General features: G+C 43.3%; 1 protein-coding gene across 3 annotated transcripts; it reads right to left on the minus strand.

The window, feature by feature from the left end:
• Positions 1 to 1,945: 1,945 nt before the first annotated feature.
• On the minus strand, positions 1,946 to 18,877 carry ZNF317 (zinc finger protein 317). 3 transcript variants are annotated; one of them, XM_086681325.1, is made up of 7 exons: positions 18,683 to 18,877; positions 8,924 to 9,043; positions 8,075 to 8,211; positions 7,521 to 7,647; positions 6,977 to 7,072; positions 5,409 to 5,491; positions 1,946 to 4,973 (listed from the first exon to the last, which is right to left on the minus strand). In XM_086681325.1, exons 2-7 carry the CDS (start codon positions 8,952 to 8,954, stop codon positions 3,654 to 3,656), a joined length of 1,794 nt encoding a protein of 597 aa, XP_086537451.1. In that variant the 5' UTR covers positions 8,955 to 9,043; positions 18,683 to 18,877; the 3' UTR covers positions 1,946 to 3,653. The 3 variants fall into 3 exon arrangements, with proteins under 3 accessions (XP_086537451.1, XP_025771980.1, XP_086537452.1); XM_025916195.2 differs by having other exon boundaries at positions 1,946 to 4,976; XM_086681326.1 differs by lacking the exons at positions 8,924 to 9,043; positions 18,683 to 18,877 and having other exon boundaries at positions 1,946 to 4,976; positions 7,521 to 8,207.
• Between the last annotated feature and the right edge of the window lie 290 nt (positions 18,878 to 19,167).

A 19,167-nucleotide genomic window follows, 5' to 3' on the forward strand; every position in this document is an offset into this window, starting at 1 on the left:
AGCTTGTTGCAAAACAAAGTTGCACAACCACTTTGGAAAATTCGCATCATGTACAAAGAATAAACATATGCACCCCACTCGACCCATAAATTTCAGTCCAGGGCACAGACCCAAGAGAAATACACGCACCTGTGCACCATCAGAAACGTTAAAGTGTGTCCATAGCAGCATTATTCACAAGAGCCCCAAACTGAAACGTGAAATGTAAACCGACACAAAGTACTTAAATAACTGTGGAATATGCAAACAGAACACACACAAAAACGTACTTAGAGATACTCTAAATAATAAGGGTCAATTTAACAGAAATACTGGGCAAAATCAGACAGACACAAAAGAACACACCCTGTTCGGTTCCATTTGTACAGAGTTTGAAAACAAAGAACCCAAGCCACGCCGTCAGTCAGAACACCGGTTACCTGTGGAGAGTAGGGACGGGTTTGCCACCTGCATAGGCAAGAAAGGGTATCAGCTACCCTGGTAGTGTTTTTTCTTGTCTGGTGATTACATGGATTTGCTCGGTGTAATAACGCAGCTGTACATGTGTGGATTAAGAACTTCTGTGCGCTTCAGTAGACCGTTTCAAGTGTTACCACATGCACACATCCCAGTCCTTACACAACCACCGCAGAAATGACTTTGGTGTTCATACCGGTAAGCTGAACACGCACAGACCTCACAACCCAGCAATTCACGCTCCTGGAATAACCCACCGACGCTCCAGAAAGCGCGGACCCAACTTCTTAAAGCAGCATTGTTCACAACTCGGAAGAATGGGAATTGCAAACTGTATACCAGCAACAGAAAAGGTACGCTGCAGGGGGATACAAAAGGCCACTGTCTGGAAATGAAAATCGCCACTACGTTCATCAATGGGATCCTCGAGCCTCCCCCGCTACTACTCAGCTGGCCACCACTGAATCTACCCTGAATTCTGCAAGAGCTTTCTAATGGCCCTGTTTGTGCCCTTGTCCTTTCTTAACCTGTCAACCCAGAAGCCAGCGATTCAGAAATTAGTTGCCAACCCCTCTGTTCAAAACCCTCCACTGACTTCCCACGACACGGGAGAATACAAGGCAAAGTCCTTCCAGGAAATCCACAGGGTGCCCCCGTGACCGGCACCCTGACCCAGCTCTAGCCTCATCGTCTTGGGACTCCCAGGCTTGCTCCACTGGCCCCTGTGCTACTGCATGTGTCCCAAGCAGTTGTTTTTTTTTTTTTTTTTTTTCATGGCCTTTGAACTGCCAAGGGTGCTCCACCCCAGATTACAACATGGTGCTGTCAGTTTACATCTCTGCTCAAATGCCCCCTAAGGTGAAGGCTTTCCCCACCCACCCAACAGCTCTGAACCCCCACATTCTGTCTCATCATCACCATGCTTAGCTTCTCCTCCACTGCATTAACCACCTTGCAGTATACAATGTATTTACAGACTCATTTGTTTATGGGGTGCCTTACCCTAAGCAGAAAGAAAGCACCATGAAGGCAAAAATCCCAATTGGCTGCTACAGATGTGGGGCACAGACAGAACAGGGCCCGACACAGAAGCACTACTACCTGTTTGTGGGTTGAACTCAGACAAGCAACCTAATCTTGCTTGCCTTAGATTCTCCTTATGCAAAAGGGAGATCGTGATGGTATCTGCTTCTTGGGGCTTCTGTAAAGACTGAGACACTTCAAGTCAAGAAAATAAATACTTAAGCGTATCGGAGACTTGAAACACAATTTTAAAACATGGATTAAAGATGTAAAAAAAAAAAACAAAAATCAAACTCATATTCAACAATTAAAAGTATAAGCAGATTATATCCACACACAGCAGCTATAAAACCTTACCAATGACTCGATGCACGTATTACAGGTCGCATCCACTTGGGATTAACAGAACCCTCCCCCACCAATAAAAAATTATTAAATTCATAAACAATGAAATATCCAAAGCAGCTTAAGCCAATAACCAGTTTTATTTATATTTTTCTCATGTAATAGGAAGTCTGGAAATAATATATCCACGGCTAGTGTAGACAAAGAAGTGACTGGAGGGGCCAGGATCATTGTGCCTTTTCTGCAGGATCCTCTTTAGCCTGTGGCTTGCAGCCTCATGGTCACAAGACATATCTTTGAACACTAGGTACTTGGTCTCCTTGCAAGGTGAGAAGTAGGGAAAAGAGCAAAAACAAAATCTGTAGAAGAATGCAGGTAAGAAAAATCCCTTTTCAAGAGCTCTCTTGTCAACAGCCCATACAGTGACATCTGCTTATCAGTCAATGGCCAGGCTGTGACATAAAGACTGTAATAGTTGTGGAAAACTCGTTAAGAGACTTCTAAAACTAGAGTATCTTAGTAATCTGACAAAACTTGGATTTTCTTGATGTGAAAGATGAGACACCGGGAGAGCAACGAGAAGTGTATGTCACTCCTGCAGGGACAGGAGGCCCAGAACATTCCAGAGGATCCATCTGATGAAGACATCATGCCCTGATAGCAACGCATCTGACTTAGACACTCGTAACAAACAGGTACTAAAAACACCCACATGTTACATAGCATTTAACACAATGCCAAACAGTCCACTGGTCAAGGGAGTTATCCAAAAGGAAATGAACACATATCAAGGATGGAATTATAATAATACTATATACAAACCTGTAATGAAGCCCAAGTGTTAGAGGAGCATGATCTTAAGAATAAAGACTACAAATTAATGAGTGAGGGTCTGTTTTCGTGATGAAAGACTGACAAATGCAATTTCATGATTCACTAGAAAATTCCATCAGGGTATGAATTCTCATGAGCACAAGTGAGGGGGCTGCGGCTAAAATCATCGCCACACGCGGGCCGTCCGCGGTGTGGGTTCTCATGTTTCCTGAAAGAATTCCATTGGCTAGGCTTTTTGAAGTTTTAAACAGAAATGTCTCCTAGTGTGAGTACATCTCATAAAAACTGAGCGATTGTTGTAGGCCATGGTTTCTCAACCTCAGCAATACTGACATTTGGGGCCACATAATTCTCTCCTGCAGGGGCTCCCGGGCATTATGTGCCAGTAGCACCCCACCCCCCGCCCAGTTTTCACAATCAAAAATGTCTCCAGATAAGCAAAATCACCACCAGGTTAGAACTGTTCCTGTAGACCAAGGGCTGGCTGGGTTTTTCTGTAAAGGGCCAGAAAGTAGGTGTTTTAGGCTCTGTGAGTCACATGTGGTGTTTGCCACATGTTTTTCTTCTTTAAAAATGTAATCAACTATTCTTAGTTTGCAAGCCATACAAAAATAGACAGTCGGCCAGTTTGCTGACCTCTCTTATAGACTTTCCCACATTCCTATTTTATAGGTTTTTCTCTTTAGTATGATTTTGTTCATCAAGAATACGGTGTGAGACCATTAAGTCCCTGGTGCTCTCGCTCGTATGCCCAGAAGGTGCTGGTGGTGCTAAGGTCATTCTGACATTAAATACCAAGCTACGGTCTCTCTCCCTAAGTTCTCATTTTTTAAGAGCTGAATGCGCACCTGACTCCTGCATACCACGGGTATAGTTTTGCCCCCTAGCACGAGTTCTCGCGAATGCCCACAGTGATGAGGAAAAACAAGTCTTTCCCAGCCATGACACCAACTGGGCCCCGTCTGAGCTCTCGTGTTTCCCTGAAGGCAGACGCATCACTGGAGCCTTTTCCACACAGAAGACACGAAGAGCTTCTCTCCCCGGTGAGTTTTCACATGACTGCGAAGCGATGAGTGGTCGCTGAAGGCCTTCCCGCAGGCCAGGCACTCGTAGGGCTTCTCCCCGGTGTGTATCCTCCTGTGCACATTCAGGTTTGAGCCTATACTGAAGGCTTTCCCACAGTGATCGCACTCGTACGGCTTCTCTCCTGTGTGACTTCTCATGTGTGTCTTGAGGGTGGACTGGTTTCTGAAGGCTTTCCCACACTGCCTGCACTCAACACGTTTCTTTACGAGATGAGTACTCATGTGCCTCCTCCGGGACAAGTAATCCCCAAACACTTTCCCGCACACGGCACATTCATAGCGTCTCTCCTGAGTGTGTATTTTCCTGTGTGTGGTCAGGTTTGAGCTCGCACTGAAGGCTTTCCCACACAGATCACACCCATACGGCTTCTCTCCGGTGTGGGAATTCATGTGCGTCTTCAGGATGGACTGGTTTCTGAACGCCTTCCCACACTGTCTACATTCGATGGGTTTCTTCACAATATGAATTCTCATGTGCTTCCTCCGTGACAAGAGATCGCCGAAGGATTTCCCACATTCTTTACACTCATACGTTTTCTCTACCATGTGGTTCTTCTTGTGCAAGTTGAAGTTCGACTTCCATCGGAAGGCTTTCCCACACTGTGTGCATTCGTAGGGTTTCTCTCCAGTGTGATTTCGGACGTGCTCTTTGAGGTGTGAGGGATGCTGGAAGGCTTTCCCACAGTCATGACATTCATACGGTCGCTCTCCAGTGTGTGTCCGTTTGTGTGCAATGAGGTGGCAGCTCCTGCCGTACGCCTTCCCACACTCATCACACTTGTAAGGTCTCTCTCCGGTGTGAACTCTCATGTGTATCTTCAGGGAGGAGAGGGTTCGGAAGGCGTTTCCACACTGACTGCAGTCAAAGGGCTTCTCCGTGAGGTGAGTTCGTGCATGACTCCGAAGGGCAGAGGGGTCATTGAAGGCTTTCCCGCAGGCGCTGCACTCGTAGGGCTTCTCCCCAGTGTGGATCCTCCTGTGCCGCGTGAGGGAAGCACTCGTCGTGAAGGCTTTTTGGCACTGGTGGCATTCGTGCATTTTTCTCCCATTGTAAATGCTCACGTGTTGGGTTAGAGGTGACCTGTTCTTAAAGGCCGCCCCACAGTCCCGCCGGTGATAGGGCCTCTTGCCAGGGTGCCTTCCCATTTGCTGGGTAAGGTGGGTGCCCATGCTGAAGACTTCAAACAGGTGAGTGTACTCGGCGGGTTTCTCCCCAAGACGTGTTCTTTCCTGCTGATTGAGAGAGGAGTGACTAGGGCGTTTCCCACAGCTCCCCACGCCCCTAAGAGCCATCCAGTCCTCCCCATGTACACTCACAGGAGTAGAAACAGGCCCTATGACCAATGACGCTGTGACTGGAATGCAACAGTACTGTTCACGTCCCACTTGGGGTCTAGCAAATGAAACGGTGGAGGCTACGCCCTGAGGCTCCACATGAGTAACGTTCACAAAGCTTTTACTGTTTACTGCTTAAACCTGAATTGAACCCCAACGCTCATTATCTGAGGCTAGGTTTAGGGTTTTCCCCCAAAGCTGTGGGAAACAGTGTCTGAAACAGGTGCCTCTCAGGGAATACCACTCGCTGGTTCCTGAGCTGCTTTTCTAACAGGCTGCCCCAGCCTTCTCCCGTCCAGAAAACCAGGGATCATCCCAAGGAAACCTTACCACTGTCACACCACGGGGTGTTTCCTTGCCAAAAATGTCTTCCATGAGAATGGACCATTTGCTTTTAGATGGAGTCTCCCAATCTGCAACAAATTGGAAAAATATTAACCTGAGGAAAGAAATGTTGGCTGGAGAAAGGAAACAGTGAGATGACAGCTGATGAAAACAGGGGGATTTCTTTGCAAAACTAACCTTAAAGAAGGAAAAGCAATGTTGAAAGGAAGAACACACATGGGGATAAAAAATGCCTGTGCAATGTGGCTCTGTGAGATACCTGGTGATGGCGGAGGAGACACTTAACTAGATTCACTAAGGAATAACTCTTCAAAGAGTAACACGGATAACAACAGAAGGGTACAACCAGGGGTGCAGAGTATGAAAGAATGGGACAAAGCTCACGTGGACAGGTCAAATTTACACACGAAGCCCAGCAATTCTGCTCCTGGGGATTTACCCAAAGAAAGCAAAAACACTACCTTGAAAAGATATCCACACCCCCACGTTCACAGCAGCATTATTTACAATAGCCGAGGTATGGAATCAATCTAAGTGTCTTTTGACAGATGAATAAAGAAAATGTGGCATATACACACAATAGATTATTATTCAGCCGTAAAAAAATAAAAAGAAGGAAATCTTCCCACTCAACCACACAGATGGGTCTTGAGGGCATAATGCTAAGATAAGACAGAGACAGACAGACTGCATGATCTCACTTCTGTGTAGAATCTAAAAAAAAAAAAAACAAAACAAAAACAAAACAACCACCACCCCCCAAAACAAAACAAAAGAACTGAGCTCGTGGATACAGAGAACAGACTGTGATGGTTGTCAGAGGTGGCGGGTGGGCAAAATAGGTGTGAAGGGGGTCAAAAGGTACAAACTTCCAGTTGGGAAACAAGTAAGTCCTGGGCTGTAGGGTACAGCACGGTGACTATAATTAATATGTCTGTATTATACTGAAAATTGCTAAGAGGGGAGTGGGGTGGCTTAGCTGGTTAAATGTCTGACTCTTGATTTCGGCTCAGGTCATGGTCTCACGGTTCATGGAATCGAGTCCCACGTCGGGCTCTGCACTGAGGGTACAGAGTCGGCTTGGGATTCTCTCCCTCACGCTCTCTCCACCCCTCCCCAACTCGTTCTCTCAAAATAAATTTAACAAAAAAGTTGTTAAGACAGTAAATCTTAAAAGTTCTTATCACAAGAAAAAGATTGTTTTGTACCCGTGTGGTGACGGATGTTAATCAGATTCACTGTGGTGATCACTTTGCAATACATACAAAAATTGAGTCACTATGTCGTACACCTGAAACTAACACAGTATCTCAGTGGAAAGTAAGTAAACCAATAAGTGAATAAGTCAGTCAGCACATAGATAAAAGGAAGAGAAAAGGAAGAAACACAGACATACATACATAGGAGAGGACAGTGAGACCAAAGGACTTGTGCGAAAATGGAGAAGGGGCATTCTCAGATTTCCCTGGCTGACATTTCCTCATGGACCTCCCTGCCCGGCATCACTGAGTAGAGCAGGTGCCCAGAAGCACCCATGTCTGCCTGGTGCTTACCGGGAGATGTGGCTCGGTGACGTCCCCTCTCCTCTGTCCTCAGCTCCTCTTCTTGTTCCAAGTGGGAGATAAGGCTGGGTTTGCCCACCTGATACCCTACTCACGGGGAAAGACACATGTTGGGGGAGGATCGTGCAGAGGACAACCCCTTCCGTTAGGCTGGGGTCAATGTTTTGATCTTCAGTGCTCTGAAGGTGGACAAGTCTGACTTAGGAGCAGCGAAATGGTGGTGCCCAATTTCTAAGAAACACAGTGAAAGGCTTTCATAAAACACAAAGCCACAAACACCGACACGCTTTGCCCTTCAAAAGAACGAAGACTGCTCAACTCAGAAACCTATGCCCAGGCTCAGACACACTCGATGACCTCCAAGGTCAATGCAATGGGCAGGTCTCGGCAACCGTTGGGGGTCACCATGGGGGGCGGGGGAGTATGAGGACGGCTTTTTCACGTTGTGTTCCAAATCCCCACAGTCCCTGGGTCACAGCAAGTACTTAAAACAAAAACATCTGTCACACGAACAGAGAAATGAGTCCAGCCTTACCCACTGAAGCAAGGTTGCTATAGTTCTCCAACATCACATCTTTATACAGTTTTCTCTGTGAAGAATCCAGCAAGGGCCATTCCTTTTCAGTAAAGTCCACAGCAACGTCCTGGAAAGTCACTGACTCCTGAATCACCACACATATTTGGGGTCAGTAAGAAACCATCCCGTCTGTGTCCACAGAGATGGACTGAGGCTGGGCATGAGAGACTCTGAACACAGGACTTCCAGATGGGGCTCTGGGGACTCTTCACTAGGAGGTGATCTCGTCACATCACATGCAACACTGCTGACCTGGGACCAAATCTCTCCACTTCTAGCCTGGCCTGAGCATTCTGAGTTGTATTATGAGAGAAACACCTGCTACGTTAGTCATTTCCCCTTACGTCCCCGATACCAGGACGGCCTTGCACCTGTCTCTGGCTTTTTCTCCTGTGCCCTGATCAGGCAGTGATCAGCCTGGGTGAGGCTCTAAAAGAACTCTAACAGGTGGCACTGGGGGCATCCTAGGGAAGTGCCTCTCCCACCCCACCAGAGGCCCAGAGATCTTCTACCTGAGAACCCACACTGGTTGGCACAGGAGGCTCCAGGCCACTGCAAGCAAACAGGTCCACATCCTGGGGATAGGAATGGTCTCTGGAGGGATGAATCTCTGACTCCTTGATATAGGCAGGGTCCTGGATGGACGCAGCTAGAGAGGAGCGGATCCATGAGGATTAAAGCCTGCCCGACACTCACAGATCAGGAAGCTGCCCATGCAACTGTAAGTGTGCTAGGTGTGCAGTGCCTATCCTCGTCTGTCTCACACACACCATGTCTTGTAACAGGCCAGAGGAGCCCTGCCCCACTCAGGGACAGGGGAAAGGATGGCAGGCTGACATACCCATAAAAAAGCAATACATGCTCTCAACCAATGAATGAAGAAATTAAAGCTCTAGCAGGTAGAGCGTTTACTTGGCTCAGATTTTTCACAATAATACGGGATAAATAACAAATATAACTAAAAAAACAAAACAAAACATGGGTGTCTGGTAGGCTCAGTCAGTGGAGCACACAACTCTTGATATCAGGGCTATGAGTCTGAGCTTCATGCTGGGAGTAGAGATTACTTACAGATAAAATATTTAATAATAACGATAACAGTAATAATAAATAGGTAACAGGGTTACCCACGACCTGTCTTTCCTTACACACCAACCACACACAATCCCTACTTCACCCAAACTCACAAGTCAGACACAGTCACATGGGGGGCTCCCAGGACTCTGCCCCCACTGCTTGTCAGTTCCTCCACCCTTCCTGGCAGACCTCCCCCTAGCCATGCACACCCCTGATCTCCGGGAAGTCCAGGGGCCACTTACGCATGACTTCTGAGGGCACTCATTATCACCCCAGGAACTTACCACACGTGGGAGACAGACCAGGAGCTGCCATCCTGTGAGAACGACAGTCAATCTGCCAGAATAGGGCACTGGCAGCAGGAGGCTTCCCTCTCGCTGTCACGGGACTCTTCGAGCAGGCATCTGTAGTAAATAAGAAAAAGACCAGTAGGACAAAGACTTCCTACCTCTCCGCTCACAGGACAATTCTGACTTTGCTTTTCCACCATCTCTTCTTTGGAGCAGCAAGTTCTGTCTGATCTTGGGCCTTTATCTTACTCAGGTGAGTCCTCTGGGCCAATGTGGAGAAGGTCCCTGATGTGCCTAATAAGATTCAGATCCACTCTCCCGTGTGATCTGTTGCCAAGCACAACTCCACCAGACTCCTTTACTTGTTAAACACTTGGGCTCCAGACTTGTCTTCCTTTCAACTTCAAGGCTTACCATGGTTTAGGATGGTTCTAGTAGCCGCGGGGTCCGTCCACCTACAGCCACGCGTTCCAACCTCCAGTGCCTTTTGGCCACTCAGTCCACACCCACACACACACCCTGGCCACAGCCCAGGCCGTGTCATCACTGGAATCACCTTCACCTCGCAGGCAAGGATTCCAAAATCTCTCTGCACAAAAACCTCTTCTCCGACACTCTTCTCACACGACCTCTCTCACTTGAGAGAGGATTCCAGGCCACCCATGCTGCTTCCATCTTGCTCTCTAACAGCAAATTCCTCCTCTCACCACCCCGCCTACCCAGTGGGAAGTCATCATCAATATCCGTCACTTCTATGACTCTCTGCCCATATAATTCCTACCAGCCAAAGGACCAACCTTGGATGATTCATTCCAACCATTCACCTCCTCTCTGAAGGTAATTGGCAAGACCAGTCTGCACACAACTGGTGACCTCCCAAACTCAGCTGCAAAAGGAGTATTTATATTCAAGAAAAGCCTACCAGGCAACCTGACCTTCCAGTTGCCTAAAAACCATGTACAAATCTTGCCAGTTTTTCCCAAATCAAAAACTGTCTCATCATTACGCTTTCAACAAGTAATCTTATTTTCATTTCACAGTAATCCCAAATAAAAAAAAAAAAAATGAGTTTACAGACCAAATCTAAAATGTGAACCAAAATGCAAAAGATCTAGAGGAGCAGGAACAGTGTTAAGAAAGAAACACAAACGTAGAGGATTTGTACTAACTTTATCACAGTAATGGATGGAATAAGTAACAGACAAACAGGTCATTAGAACAGAACAGAGTTAGAAACAAACCTACATGTGTACAAACGATTTTCATTAAAAGAACAAATAAATTCAGTAGGGAAAGCAGTCTTTTTAACAAATGGTACTGAGTGATTAAGCATCCCACTTCGGCTCAGGTCATGATCTCATGATTCATGAGTTTGAGCCCTGCATCAGGCTCTGTCCTGACAGCTCAGAGACTGGATAGAGCCTGCTTCAGATCCTCTGTCCCCTCTCATTCTACCCCTCCTCAGCTCACATGTGTGCTCTCTCTCAAAAACAAACAAACATTAGGGGCGCCTGGGTGGCTCAGTCAGCTAAGCGTCCGACTTCGGCTCAGGTCATGATCTCCCAGTTCGTGAGTTCAAGCCCCGCGTCGGGCTCTGGGCTGACAGCTCAGAGCCTGGAGTCTGCTTTAAATTCTATGTCTCCCTCTCTCTCTGCTCCTCCCCTGCTCACGCTCGGTCTCTCTATCCTTCAAAAATAAATAAAAACATTAAAAAAATAAATAAATAAAATAAAATAAACAAACATTAAACAAACAAACAAATGGTACCAAGGGCACCTGGCTGGTTCCAGTTGGGAGACCATGTAGCTCTTGATCTCAGGGTCCTGAGTTTGAGCTCCACAATGGGTGTAGACATTACTTAAAAAAAAAAAAAAATGCCACTGAAAGAACTCAATGGGTAACAGGAACTTTACATTATCTTTTATCACTGCATAAGCAACAACTTGAATTAAAAACCTTTCTGAGATGAAACAGAAACCACAACATAAAAACCATAGAAAATATTTTAACAACCTAAGTTACACAACAGTATTTTAGTCTAGACACAGAATATTAATAAATCATTAAGTTGGCCTTTACCAAAAATACAAATTTTCAAACAAAATCATGAAGAAAATTAATAGTCTAGCATAAAACACACAAAGATCAATGAAACAGAAATGAGATCCCAGAAATAAAGGCATACATACACAGTCAATTAACTTTATGACAAGGAACCAAGGATATACAAGGAAAGGACAGTCTCTTTAATAAATAATGTTGGGACAACTGGATGGCCACATGCAAAAGAATGAAACTGGACCACTATGTTACATCATACACAAAAATGAACTCAAAATGATTAAAGACATGAATGTAAGACCCAAAACCACAAAGCTAAAACAAAACATAGGCAGTAAGCTCCCTGACACTGGTCTTGGCAATTCTGATTTGACACGGAAAACAAAGAAAACAAAAGCAAAAATAAGTGGGCCTGCACCAAACTAAAAATCTTCTGTACAATAAAGGAAACCATCAACAAAATGAAAAGGCGTGGTGCGGGTGGCTCAGTCGGTTAAGTGTCTGACTTCAGGTCAAGACCTTATGGTTTGTGAGTTCAAGCCCCATGTCAGGCTCTGTGCTGACAGCTCAGAGCCTGGGGCCTGCTTTGGATTCTGTGTCTCCCCCTCTCTCTGCCCCTCCCCTGCTAGTGCCCTGTCTCTCTCTCTCAAAAATGAATAAACATTAAAAAAAAAAAAAATTTAGGGGCGCCTGGGTGGCGCAGTCGGTTAAGCGTCCGACTTCAGCCAGGTCACGATCTCGCACTTCGTGAGTTCGAGCCCCGCGTTGGGCTCTGGGCTGATGGCTCAGAGCCTGGAGCCTGTTTCAGATTCTGTGTCTCCCTCTCTCTCTGCCCCTCCCCCGTTCATGCTCTGTTTCTCTCTGTCCCCAAAATAAATAAACGTTGAAAAAAAAAATTTAAAAAAAAAAAATTTAAAAGGCAACCTAACAAAAAAATATTTGCAAATCATATATCTGATAGAGAGTTAATATCTGAAACACATAAAAGAATCTTACAAGTGGGGTGCCCAGATGGTTCAGTGGGTTAAACATCCAAATATTGATTTCAGCTCAGGTCATGATCTCATGGTTCATGAGACAGAGCCCCGCATTGGGCTCTGCACTGACAGCGCAGAGCCTGTTTGGGATTCTCTCTCTCTCTCTCTCTCTCTCTCTCTCAAAATAAGTAAATAAACTTTAAAAAAAAATGAACTCTAGCCATCTGCTAGCACGGATTCACCTTGAGGGCATTGCGCAAAGTGAAATAAATCAGACAGAAAGATCTAAATATCTATTTTTACTTCTATGTGGAGTCTCAAAAAACAAATCAAAATAGGTCATGGATACAAAGAACAGACTGCCTGAATCAGAGGGTGGGTGAAATGGGTGAAAAGCATCAAAAGGTACAAAGTTCCAGTTATAAAATGAGTAAATCATGGAGATACAATGCACAGCATGGTGACTAGTTATTAATACTGTAGTATATTTAAAAGTCGCTAGAGAAGGGTACCAACAAGGAATATAGTCAAAGATATTGTAACACACTGTACGGTCACAGGTGGTAGCTACACTTGTGAGCACAGAATAGGTTTTTGTACCCAAACGACTGTAACGTTGTGTTTGTTATACTTCGACGGAAAAAAAAGAAAGTAGCTGAGAGAGTAGATCTGGAAAGTTTTCATCACAAGAAAAAAAAAATGTAACTCTGTATGGCAATGATGTTAACTAGAGACTCATTGTGGTGTTCAATTCACAATACACACAAATATCAAATCATTACACTGTACACCTAAAACTAACGTTTTGTCAATTATACCTCAATTCCAAAAAAACCAGTTGCGCAATTATGTATAAAGCTGCTATAAACTTTAAACAAAATGAACAGTCAAGCCACAGATTGGGAAAAAATATTTGTAGTATGGGGTGTCTGGCTCTTGATTCCAGTTCAGATCATGATCTTGTGGATCATGGGATCAAGCCCCTGCATTGGGCTCCGTGCTGACAGTGCACAGAGCCTGCTTGGGATTCTCAGTCTCCCTCTCTCTCTGCCCCTCACCGCTGCTCGTGTGTGTGCATGCATGCACTCTCTCCCTCTCTCTCTCTCTCTCTCTCTCTCTCACAAGATACACTTAAAAAATATATTTGTTGGCTCGGAGCCTGGAGCCTGTTTCCGATTCTGTGTCTCCCTCTCTCTCTGCCCCTCCCCTGTTCATGCTCTGTCTCTCTCTGTCCCAAAAATAAATAAACGTTGAAAAAAAAAAATTTTTTTTAAATATATTTGTAGTACATACACTTAACAAAGAGCTTGTATATTCAGATTACATAAAGAACTCCTATAAAACAAAATTAAAAAACCAATTCAACAAAAAAAAGCTACAGCACAAAACGTAATGACAAATGTAATAAACTTGTCAAAAGGTATTCAACGTCATTGGTTACCAGATGAATGCAAACAAAAGATCCAGCATTTTAACCCTCTAGAGTGGCCAAAATAAAAAAGACTGCCAACATCAAACGTTGGCCAGGATGCGTGGCTGAGGTTGAACTGGTTCAACTACTTTGGACAACATTTTGCCAGTTTCTTTACCATTTGACTCAGCCATTCCACTCATAGATATTTACCCAAGAGAAAAATTTTAAAACACGTTACAAAGACTCATACAAAATGTTCACAGCAATCTGATTTCATAATAGCCCCAAACTGTAAACAATCTAAATATCCATCAACAACAGAACGGATAAACACACTGTGGTATGTGCAATGGAGTATTACTGAACAAACACTAACTGGTGACACACACAACACGGTGGAAACTCCACGACGTTGACCAATACAAACTATACACAAAAAATGCTCTACGATTCCAGTCATGGGACATCCACGAGTAGGTGGACTTATTTAGGTTGTTAGCAAAACTTGTTTATTTCAGTCGATAGAAGTAAAAAAAAACGGCTGCCTCGGTGGAAGAGCAGGAGATGGAGAAACTGAAGAAGCAAGAGGAACTTTCTGGGGCAACTGAAATATTCTTCACATTTATTTTTAGCTAGTGGTTACACGATGTACACAAGTGTCAAAAAATGCATCAAAGTGATGTAGTATCTGTGTACCGTCTTCACGGTAAATTATACTTTACTTTTAAAAAGTTAACAGGAGTGTTTCTAACTTTCTGGTTTCTATAAAGTTCTAACAAAATTCCTCCCAAAACCGATCTGTGATACTCTCCTCCTCTCCTGTTACAAACAAGGAGATGTCTGCTCTCTCTTCTAAGGCTAACCTCTTCAGGGTAAATAAATATGGATATAAAATCAAAATGTACGGAGGAAAAAAAGTGAAATGAAAAAACATTCAAATCAAAGGAAGCTAGAGGAAAGGAAAAATAGAAAAAGGACAAATTCAACAGGCAAATATGTTAACACACAAGATTTAATAGACTAAATACTTCAACTAAAATATAGATATTCTCAAAACAGGTTAAAAACAACCCAGTTAGGGGCGCCTGGGTGGCTCAGTCCATTAAGTGTCCAACTTCGGCTCAGCTTATGACCTTGCGGTTCATGAGTTTGAGCCCCGCGTCAGACTCTGTGCTGAGAGCTCAGAGCCTGGAGTCTGCTTTGGATTCTGTGTCTCCCTCTCTCTCTGCCCCTCCCCTGCTCACACTCTTGTCTCTCTCTCTCTCTCTCTCTCAAAAATAAACAAACATCAAAAAAAATTTAAACAAATAATCAAGCTATATGCTGTTTACAACAGACATCTAAAACATAAAGATATAGCAAGAATGGAAATAAAAAGATATACAAGACACACACTTTTCTTTTAAATCTGGTTTAAATACATTAGTATCCAACAGAAAGAACTAAGGCAAAAAGGTTCAGAGAAAACTGAGGTATTACATAACGAAAAGAAGTACAATTCAAGAAAAAAACCCTATATATATGTATATATACATATGTGCACATATATGTGTTTTAACAGCCTCAAATACACACACACACACACACACACACACACACACACACACACACACAAAGGTAGAGGGATGCCTGGGTGGCTCAATTGATTAAGCGTCCAACTCTTGATCTCAGCGCTCAGGTCTTGATCTCAGGGTGGTGAATTCAAGTCCCGCACCGGGCTTCATGCTGGGCATGGAGCCTACTCAAAAAATAAAAATAAAAAATAAAAAAAGACTGAAGTCTAAGGAGCATGGACAAAGCCACCACCAGAGGTCTCACTAACACGGTTCAAGCAGATGATTCAGTAACTATATGCATACTGAACAAGACGAAACAGTATACCCTAGCTACTATAAACTCCAACCACACAGGTACAACGTATCTCAGAAAATGGCATCTATCTCTGAAAACAATGCAATGAAGTTAGCAAACAGTGTCCAAAGGGTAACGAGAAAAATGTCACAGGAATGAGTATTAAAAAAGAAAAAAATTCTAAATAATTCACATGTCAAAGAAGTCATAATACATAATATTTATAACTGAAATATAATAAAATACACTGAAATTCTTTGGAACGCGACAGGTATCCAATGTTAGAAACTGGAAAGAAATACTGCAAAAAAGCAAAAGGAAGAAAATTATAAAGAGCAGAAAGTTATGAGATGAAAGACATACATATGATGAAGTCGTTCAATCAAGGCAAAAGTTCTCTAAGAAAAACAAAACTCACAAAATTCTGGCAGGACTTGTTTTATTTTTAAAAAAGGAAAATCTATGAATGAAAAACCAGATTATGTTACAGATGTAACAAACATTAAAAATATAATAAAAACATTAACGACTTTGGGTATACAATTTAAACCTTAGAAGGAATGAGCAAATCCCTAAAGAAATTTTACTTACCATAAAGAAATAAAGAACTTGGATGCCCTATGACCTTTAAAGGAACTGAAACAAAGAAACAACTGCTCAAAAAATTTCCACAAAGAAAACCCCAGACCTAAATGGTTTTTTCCTGGTGCAGCTCCCTTTTGCAGAACAAGTGATTCTATTCTTAGGCAAAATATTCCAGAGTTTAGAAAAAAGGGAATATTCCCACCCCATTTTATGAGACTGGCATAAACCTGAAACAGAAAAGGAAAATTACAAGCCAATTTTACTCAAACATGGATCCAAATCTCCAAACACACTAGCAAATGGAAGCCAAAAATGATACAGTAGTGCCTACCTTTACAAGTAAGTTATTTACCAACGCAAATGTCATGAATCATTAGAAAACCAATTGATTTAATTTGCCACATTACCAGACAAGTAAGAAAATCACACTATTCACTCATGCATTCAATACACAACAGTAGTACCACAAGCCAGGCACTGTTTAAGGTACTAGAAATATACAGATAAACAGATAATCAAAGCAGATTCCAGAAAAAAAAAATTCACTTGTTAAAAGCCTAAACCTTTCATGAGGAAAAACTCTTAAACTAGGAAAAGAAGGGAGCTTCCTTTACTATCTTAAAAAAAAAAAAAAAAGCTTCGACCAACATAAAAAGTCAATTACCTTCCAAGGTTGGGGGGAAAAAATGGGACTACCTAGAGTTTGCTACCCAAACTCCATTCAATGGTACCAGAAGTCTCCAGCGAGTCCAGCAAAGTAAATAATAAAAAATGAATGATGCAAACAGAAAATAAAAGTAGTTACTATTTATTCTACAGAGGATAAAACTGTCTATGAAGAACATTCAAAACACTACACAAAAACCAACCCAAATTCAATACACCAAGCCCTTGGGAAAAAAACATTCCTAAGCACTAAAAACAAAGATCCTATAAATAAATCTAACAACAAAACTCTCCCTCTCTCTCTCACACACACACTCCTTAAATCCTTTATTTATTAAAATTTTAACATTTATTCATTTCTGATAGAGACAGAGTGGGAGCAGGGGAGGGGCAGAGAGAGAGGAAGACACAGAGTCCAAAGCAGGGTCCAGGCTCTGAGCCGTCAGCACAGAGTTGGATGTGGGGCTTGAACTCATGAACCACAAGATCATGACCTGAGCTGAAGTTGGACACTCAACCAGCTGAGCCACCCAACTGCCCCAACTCCTTAAATCCTTTAAAACTTCATTGAAAAGCATTGTAGAATATACAAGCAAACATTCTATATCAATAAATAGATATAATAAGATTAATTGTAAGATTCAATGAAATAATGCCAATATTATAAAAACTCACATACATATTCAACACAACTTGAAAATAAAAACTCCATGGGTGCCCGGGGGGCTCAGTTGGTTAAGTGTCACTCTTGGTTTCAGCTCAGGTCATGATCTCAGGGGTTCATGAGGTCCAGTCCCGCCTCAAGCTCGTGCTGACAGCGCAGAGCCTGCTTGGGATTCTCTCTCTCCCTCTCTGCCCCTCCCATGCTCTCACTCTTTCTCTCAAAACAAATAAACTTAAAAAAAAAAAAAAAAAAGGAAAAAGAAAACGCAAGTACGGGGAACTCTAAACTGACCCTAAAATTTAGGCCACGAAGTGTCTGAAAAAGAATGGGTAAGTGTATGCACTTCATCTACAAGGTACTTAAAAATCTCTAAATTAAAAAGTGTACTTGCAGAGGCGCCTGGGTAGCTCAGTCGGTTAAGCGGTAGACTTCCATTCAGGTCATGATCTCACGGTTTGTGAGTTCCAGCCCCGGCCCCGAATCAGCTTGGAGCCAGGAGCCTGCTTCCGATTCTGTCTCCTTCTCTTTGCCCCTCCCCCGCTCACACAGTCTTTCTCAAAAATAAACATTAAAAATTTTTTTTTTAAAAAGTGTACTTGCATTAATGGAAAAAAGAATGTCTCTGAAAGCACTTGAGTGAGTCCATTCACAAATAATTACCAAATTAGGAAATGCATTTTTGGAAAAACATATAAACAGTAAAATCCTTAAAGGAATTTATGGGGAATGAGGGGGATGCAGGAATGACCACACAGGTTCGATGTTTCATAATCTCCTTCTTGGTCTGGTTTGTAGATTCGATTTACCACTGTCCTTTTAAGAGTGTGTGTTTTCTTTTTTTTTTTTTGCAAAGAGTGTTTTCATACTTTTTTTGCATGTTTTATATTCCAATTAAAAAATATTTGAAAGGAAAAGGATAAATAGCAACCACAATAAGATAGTAAAAATCAATGCAAAATAGTAATCACAATAAATGTTAATGGACTCTCAGGTTAAATAACAGAACGTTGAAGTGAACTTTTTTTTTGAAGTCAACTTTTAAATCCAGTTATAGGCTGTTTACACCAGTCAACTAAAATAACAGGGAAGTTCACGGAAAAGTTTTAAATATAAGATTTAACATTCAATACAAATGTTAATAGGAAGCCGGTGTGCCTCTATTAATATTGGACAAAATGGACCACAAAAGAAAAGGAAGGTATTACCCTCCCGGTCTCCCGTTCCGGACAGACCCCACCATAAAGTCCTGAATTCACTTGGGCGGGGCTTCTCCCTCTCCACCCCAAGGGGTCTTTTTTTTAAAACCAGATCATCAGTGCCTCCCCTTGTCCTAAACACAGCGGTCCTAAATTTCAGTCCTCGCGTGCCAGCATTTCATGTCGTTGATCACAGAGTCTAAAGCACACTCCTCACCGGGCTGCCTGGCTTTCCGGTCCCAGGTCTCTGTCCCCAATTACTCCTCCCTGCCTTAACGGGCCTTTCGTGTCCTCGGGAAGACCGAGGTTAAAGGGTTAAGTGAGGAAATTGGGGCTTACAAGGCTGACGTTAGAATTGGGTGGAATGGAGGTCACGGAAGCTGCCGCTGAAAGGACGTCAAGTTCATACAGCAGGTGCGGTCTGTAGCGGGGAAGTGGAGAGTCCCCAACAACCGGGAGAAAGCCGCGATGGACGCCTCCTCTGCCCATGTGTATAGCCGCAATCGCCTCCCAAGAGCAATGGCTTCCGCTTCACTTCCGCCTTCTAACTCTCGCGGGACTTCAAAGGCGGCTTCTAACTCGGAAGCCTGGAGCAAAGAGGATTCTGGGAGATGTAGTTCTCGAGTTTAGACGGTTATGGCGGTTGTGCCCAACTGGAGTCTAACGATCCACATTTCCCAACTTCCAATTGTTCCAGTGTCCCAGAACCCAGTTCTCGGGTTTCTTTTCGTCTTATAATCATTCTCTTGGTGGTAGCAGCGAATCTCACCGTGTTAGAACTATTTATACACTCAAGGCTCAAACTTCCACCCACAGCCCCCCAC

This window comes from Puma concolor, chromosome A2, assembly GCF_028749965.1.
Source record: "Puma concolor isolate L17-30 chromosome A2, mPumCon1.1.hap2, whole genome shotgun sequence".
Taxonomy (NCBI): domain Eukaryota; kingdom Metazoa; phylum Chordata; class Mammalia; order Carnivora; family Felidae; genus Puma; species Puma concolor.